Here is a 7,270-nt window from a genome sequence, read left to right on the forward strand (position 1 = left end):
GCACACCAACATGGCACAAGTATACATATGTAACAAACCTGCACGTTATGCACATGTACCCTAGAACTTAAAGTATAATAAAAAAAAAAAAATAGCATATGAACCATAATATGCAAAAATAAAAATAAAATAAATAAACAAATAAAAATAGTTATCTGATACATGCTTGGTAATTCTGTCTTTCTTAGGGAGAAAATAATCTATTCATAGATTAACTCAGCATTGTTATTGTAGTAGTTAGCAAATACGTTTACTTCAAAATTGTGAATTTTCTGTTTTAAGTCTGTAGATCTTTTACCACCAATGTCTCCCCTTTCGTTTGATCCTGCCTCAGAAGAAGTATATGCAAAGAGTATTCTTTGTCAGTATCCTGCTTCACTTCCAGGTTGGTTGGTTATTTGTTTTTCTCTTTGAAACCTCCTTCCTGTCATTCTTTTTCATTATTATAATAGTTCTTTGTATTCCTTGTTTTTTTTCTTCCATTTTTTAAATTGTGGTGAAATGCATGTAACTTAAGATTCACAGTTTCAGTTATTGCAAAGTATACAACTCAGTGGCATTTAGTATATTTACAGTGTTGTGCAGTCATCATCACTATCTAGTTTCTGAAGTTTTCCTTTCATTTTTTTTGAGACAGGGTCTCACTCTGTTGCCCAAGCTGGAGTGCAGTGGCACGATCTCAGCTCACTGTAGCCTTGACTACCTCAGGCTCAAGTGATCCTCCCACCTCAGCCTCTCACTTAGCTGGGACTGGAGGTGTGCGCCACCACACCTGGCTAATTTTTGTAATTTTTTTTTGTAGAAATGGGATTTCACTGTATTGCCCAGGCTGGTCTTGAACTCCTGGGCTCAAATGATTGACCTGTCTCAGCCTCCCAAAGTGCTGGGATTACAGGTGTGAGCCACTGAGCCCCAGCCGCCAGAATATTTTCATCATCTCAAAAAAACCCTCTAACCCATTAACCAGTCACTTCCATTTTCCCCGCTAGTCCCTGGCAGCCAGTAATGTACTTTTTTTTTTTTTTTCTCTGAGATGGAGTCTTGCTCTGTTGCCCAGGCTGGAGTGCAGTGGTACAATCTCAGCTCATTGCAACCTCCATCTTGGGTTCAAGCAATTAATGCTCTTGCCTCAGCATCATGAGTAGCTGGTATCATAGGTATGTGCCACCACACTTGGCTTTTTTTTTTGTATTTTTGGTAGAGACTGGGTTTTACCATGTTGGTCAGGCTGGTCTTGAGCTCTTGACCTCAAATGATCTGCCCGTCTCGGCCTCCCAAAGTGCTGGGATTATAGGTGTGAGCCACTGTGCCCAGCCCATTAATGTACTTCTTATCTCTATGGATTTGCCTGTTCTGGATATTCCATATAAATGAAGTCATATAATATGAGGCCTTTTGTTTCTGGCTTCTTTCACTTGCATTGTTTTTAACTTTGCACAATGTTTTCTCGAACTGATTACAAGCAATTCTCCTTCCTTGGCCTCCCGAAATGCTGGGATTATAGGTGTGAGGCACCACATGTACAGTATTTTCAAGTTTTTTACATCTTGTAGCATGTATCAGCCTTCAATTTTTAAAAATCAGATTCGTTGAGTTAGAATTCACATATCATACAGTTCACTCATTGAAAATGTATGATTTCTTGTTTTTTGCTAAATTCACAAATATGTGCAACCATCATCACAATTGTAAACATTTTCATCACCTGAAAAAGAAACCTCATACCCTTTAGCTATTACCCCCCAATCCCCCTTCATTTCTCCAGTTCAAAGCAATTACGAAGATATTTTCTGTCTCCAGATTTCCCTGTTGTGGATTTTCATATGGATGGAATCATATCATACATAGACTTTTGTGACTGGCTTCTTTCACTTAGCATAGCGTTTTCAAAGTTCATCTAAGTTGTAGCATGTATCAGTCAGTACTGCATTCCTTTTTTATGAATATATGCCATTGTATGCCTCTACCACATTTTGTTTATCCATTCGTCTGTTGATGGACATTTGGGTTGTTTTCACCTTTTGGCTATTATGAGTAATGCTTCTATAAACATTCCGTACAGGTTTTTTGTGGAAGCTCACAATTTTTTTTTAACGTGAAAGAATAGTACAATAATTAACCTGTGTTAATTAGCACATGTGTACAAGACAATTAGGTTCAGTAAATAGAGGATAGATAAGGAATGAATGAATAAAAAACAAATTATATAGCCAAATTGGAGCAGGTAATAGTTGTAGGCTGTAGTTCACTCAGGCGAAAGGTCATGACAGCAGTTAGCACAGGACTTAATCACTGGGATAGGTAATTGGTTTGAGAGTCAGGTGTATTTGGGGAGGACACTGGTTGGGAAAGATTATAGACCAGAGAGCAAGGCTCAGTTTAGGTGCAACCAGAAGAGAAGACATAGAAAAGTCTGCATGGGGCTGGGCATAGTGGCTCACACCTGTAATCCCAGCACTTTGAGAAGCTGAGGGTGGACGATTGCTTAAGCCCAGGAGTTCGAGACCAGCCTGGACAACATAGTGAGACCCAGTCTCTACAAAAAATGAAAAATTGGCTAGGCATGGTGGTGTGTGTCTGTAGTCCTAGCTATTTAGGAGGATCATTTGAGCCCAGAAGGTCAAGGCTGCTATTACTACTCCACTGCACAATGCTCTAGCCTGGACAACAGAATAAGACCCCCTCTCTCTCTTTTCTCTTTTTCTTAAATTTTTTTGTTTCTTTTTGAGACAGAATCTCACTCTGTCGTCCAGGTTGGAGTGCCATGCTGCGATCTCGGCTCACTGCAACCTTTGCCTCCCGGGTTCTAGCAATTCTCCTGCCTTAGCCTCCCCAGTAGCTGAGATTACAGGCACACGCCGCCACGCCCAGCTAATTTTTTGTATTTTAGTAGAGATCAGGTTTCACCGTTTTGCCCAGGCTGGTCTCAAACTCCTGAGCTCAGGCAATCTGCCTGCCTAGACTCCCAAAGTGCTGGGATTATAGGTGTGAGCCACCGCACCTGGCCCTTTTTCTTAAATTTTAACTTAAAAATTTTTTTTTAATTAAAAATTAATGCTATCCATTCTCAGGGGCCATGTTAATCTCTGTATTGTTCCAATTTTAATATATGTGCAGCTGAAGTGAGCATGAGACCCTTTCTTTTAAAAAAAATAAAAGGCTGCATGGTTTGATAAATGAAGAGGAGCTTCAGATAGAGCATTCTGGTTCCATGGTGGCTGTGGACAGTCCTTAATTATGGTAGAATTCTTTTGATAGCTCTTGGCTTTGTTTTTAACTCTTTTATTTTTGAATTATTTCTCTCTCTCTCGCTCTGTCTCTTTTTTTTTTTCTTCAAATCCACTAGCCAACAGAGCTCTTGGCATTGTGTTGTGTTTTCATTTCAGTTGGGAAAGGGCTTTTGCACTCTCACCAGGGTTACTTTACCCCTTCGAATCTATGAAATTCTCATGTCCATTTGGAGTTTCTCTACTTGCCTTTATACTGAGGGAAAATGTGTCGGTTTAGGAAGTCCAGTTGGAAGTGGTACTCTTGGGAATCCCCCTTTTTTTTCTCCTAGTATAGAACCTTGATCTGAGCTGGGCTACTTAAACATTATGTTTTTTTGTGATAAAACAGCCATTTCTGCCTTCCTGTACCTTACATATTGCATCTTACTTAATTTACTTTAAAAATGTTTTTTAAAATTATATTTCAGCATATTGAAAAGTACAGAGAATAATATTATAAATACTTGTTTATTAAACACCTTTTTGGCAAAGGTTTGCAATATTCACTTTAGGTTTTTAAAAATGTACATATATAGTTAATCCTTGGATATCCACCTTTCTTCACCTTCCTTACTGATTTCACAGAGGTAATCACTTTTCTGAATCTAATCTTTAGTCTGTTGTATGTTTATAAAATAAATTTGTTACCTATGTATAGACCTATAAACAATATGTAATATTGTTCTTCCTCTTTTTTAAAGTTTATAATTGAATTTTTTTTTATTATCTTCCAAAAGGTTCTTTATTAATGTTTATACTTTTCAAACCAGGATCCAGAGAGGGTTAGTTCATTACATGTGATTGTTTTATTCTCTTAGTAACTTTTATTCTAGAATAATGCCTGTCTTTTTTTAATGACATTGATAAAAATTGTTTTTAACAATTACTGTGTTTAAATTGAGCAACATGATTAGTGACATTTTTGGTCTATTCTTTTGTTCTTCTCTTTTTGAGAAGTATATGTCAAAGTATATGCTTAGTTCTTGAACTCTGAATAGTAAAATTCTCAGTCTTTTTGTGAAAATGTCATTTTCACTAATTTTTGAATGATAGTTAGTTGGATATAGAATTCTAGATTGATTGGCACTTATTTCTCTTTCAGACTTCGATGATACGATCTCATTGTTTTCTGTTGTTTTTGAGGCTATTTGCTGTTGGTCTAATTGTCATTCATTTGTAGTTGATTTGTTTTTTTTTTTTTTTTTTGAGACAGAGTCTTTATTACCCAGACTCGAGTGTAGTGACGCAATCTCAGCTCACTGCAACCTCTGCCTCCCAGGTTCAAGCAATTCTCCTGCCTAAGCCTCCCGTGTAGCTGGGATTCCTGGAATGTGCCATCACATCCAGCTAATTTTTGTATTTTTAATAGAGATGGGGTTTCACCATGTTGAACCACTGACCTCAAGTGAGCTGCATGCCTTGGCCTCCCAAAGTGCTGAGATTACAGGTGTGAGAGTTAATTTTTCTTTTTTTTTTTGAGAGGGAGTTTCACTGTTGTTGCCCAGGCTGGAGTGCAATGGCATGATCTCCACTCACTGCAACCTCTCCCTCCTGGGTTCAAGCTCTTCCCTTAGCTCAGGTTTCCAAGTAACTGGGATAGGGCATGTGCCACCATGCCCAGCTGACTTTTGCATTTTTAGTAGAGACGGGGTTTCAGCATGTTGGCCAGGTTGGTCTCGAACTCCTGACCTTAGGTGATTCTCCCACCTTGGCCTCCCAAAGTGCTGGTATTACAGGCATGAGTAACTGGGCTCGGCCCATTTATAGTTAGTTAATTTTTGATTTCTGGTTGCTTTTAAGATTTTTCTTTGGCTGGGCGAGGTGGCGGGCGCCTGTAGTCCCAGCTACTTGGGAGGCTGAGGCAGGAGGATTGCTTGAGCCTAGGAGACCAACCTGGACAATATAGTGAGACCCTGTCTCTACAAAAAAAAAATTAGCTGGGCATGGTGTCACACACCTGTGGCCCCAGTTACTTGGGAGGCTGAAGTGGGAGTATCACTTGAGCCCAGGAAGTCGAGGCTGTAGTGAGTCATGATTGTGCTACTGCACTCAGCCTGGGTGACAAAGCAAGAACTTGTCTCAAAAAAAAAAAAAAGAGAAAAAAAGAAAATATTTTTCTTTTGTATTACACAGGTTCATTGGGATATATCTAAATGTAGTTTTGTTTTATTTAGCCTATTTGGGATTTGTGTGTGCTTATTTATTCTGAAAGCTCGTATCTTCAGTTTTAGAAACTTATTCACCAATATCTCTTAAAATATTACTTTGTCTCTTTTTCTTTTGATCCTTTCCTTCTGAAACTCCTATTGTTGGGACTTCTGATTCTGTCTTTCATATCTTTTAACTTCTCATTCATATTTACAACTTTTTTGTATCTCATGGCTTCATTCTAGGTATTTTCTTTAGATCGCTCCTATAACTCACTGATTATCTTTTAGTTATGTTTAATCTGCTTTTTGACCTGTCTGTCTAGTATTTAGTAGTCATAGATATATACTTTTTACCTCTCTAATCCTTACTTACTTCTTTTCTGTAACTGCCTGGTTTTCATGTTGTCATCTTCTTTCATTATGGCTTCTGTTCCACTTTGGACACATACAACTGGGAAAAGCCTTTCAGAAGGTAACATGCTGAAAGAGGACAAGCCCTTGGAATATCAGATCTTCTGTAATCTAGCCATGGCTTTCTTCATCAGTCTTACTTCCCACCATGCTTCCACTGGATGTACCCTGTGCTCCATCATAGCAGCTTGTACCTCGTTCTCTCAGTACCTTCATGCCTTCTTCCCACTCCGCAGTCTGGGCTGGATGTCTCTCCTCTGCCTCCTTAAATTCTGTGTGTACTTCTGTCATAATACTGTAGAAGTATAACAACACTTGACACATCACTATCCTTTCCTAGACTGACTCTTCGGAGGCAACGTCTCCATCTTTCATTTCTTTCTCCCATTGTTGGTATGGTAGTAGCATGTGGGAATGGTAGTAGCATGTAGTTATTCAGTCATAGGTTGAAGAATAATTATGTAGGTTGATATCATAAATGTGCACTGAAATATGCTAAGACTAACTTTTTGGCCTTGCTGGCTTTTGTGATAATCTCATGATCTGTGTATGTAAACATGAAGCATATAACACTGGGGAATTATGGATTCTTATTCTTTGAGAAACTTGTTTTAGTATTAGTCGTCATTTCTTTTATAAAAGCTAGATATTCTCTATTACTTATCTGCTCATCACTTTACACTTATCAATTGAATAATTATCTTTTCCTATTAGTGTTCATATTTTGGTTTTTCTGTTTTCTTCTGTTTAGAAGTTGTTCTAGAATTTCAAGGGATCCTTGAATGTTAGAATGTACAAACCTAATTAAAGAGTAATCAATTTTTAATTTTCTTTAGATACACATAAGCAACATAACCAAGAAAATGGTTGCAGAGGAGACAGTAATACTTTGGGAGCTCTACATGATCTAGCCAACAGGTAAAACAAATTTGATTTTCTTTTCTTAAACATTTAAAAAAACTCTTATTTTATAAAAACTACAGATGGGACTGAGAGATGAAGCCAGCTGGACTTCTGGGTTGGGGGGGGCTTGGAGAACTTTTCTGTCTTACAAGAGGATTGTAAAAATGCACCAATCACTGGATATAGTGGCTCACTCCTGTAATTCTAGCACTTTGGGAGGCTGAGGTGGGAAGATCGCTTGAGCCCAAGAGTTCTAGACCAGTCCAGCAAGACCCTGTCTGTTCTAAAAGGAAAAACAAAAGGTGTGGTCTTTCTAGGTTGCAGAGGCTAGTCTTTAACTCCTGGCCTCAAGTGATCCTCCTGCCTGGGCCTCCCAAAGTGCTGGGATTATGGTCATTACCCCCCTATGCCTGACCCAAATTTGATTTTTATATATTTTTTTCTATATTAATTTTATTCCCATCTTAAAACAGTTTCCAGTCTGTCTTACTCTGGGATAGTGCATAATTTTGCCCCCCCCCCACCTTTTTTTTTTTT

At 38.3% G+C, this 7,270-nt stretch overlaps 1 protein-coding gene across 1 annotated transcript in view; it reads left to right on the top strand.

The window, feature by feature from the left end:
• HAUS6 (HAUS augmin-like complex, subunit 6) overlaps positions 1–7,270 on the top strand; it is a 72,291-nt gene that overhangs the window by 47,562 nt on the left and 17,459 nt on the right. The window contains exons 10-11 of the mRNA XM_011930414.1: positions 283–385; positions 6,667–6,748. Coding sequence (XP_011785804.1) covers positions 283–385; positions 6,667–6,748 — 185 coding nt within the window. The remainder of the gene's footprint in view (positions 1–282; positions 386–6,666; positions 6,749–7,270) is intronic.

Source organism: Colobus angolensis, unplaced genomic scaffold (assembly GCF_000951035.1).
Source record: "Colobus angolensis palliatus isolate OR3802 unplaced genomic scaffold, Cang.pa_1.0 Scaffold86, whole genome shotgun sequence".
NCBI classification, from domain to species: Eukaryota; Metazoa; Chordata; class Mammalia; order Primates; family Cercopithecidae; genus Colobus; species Colobus angolensis.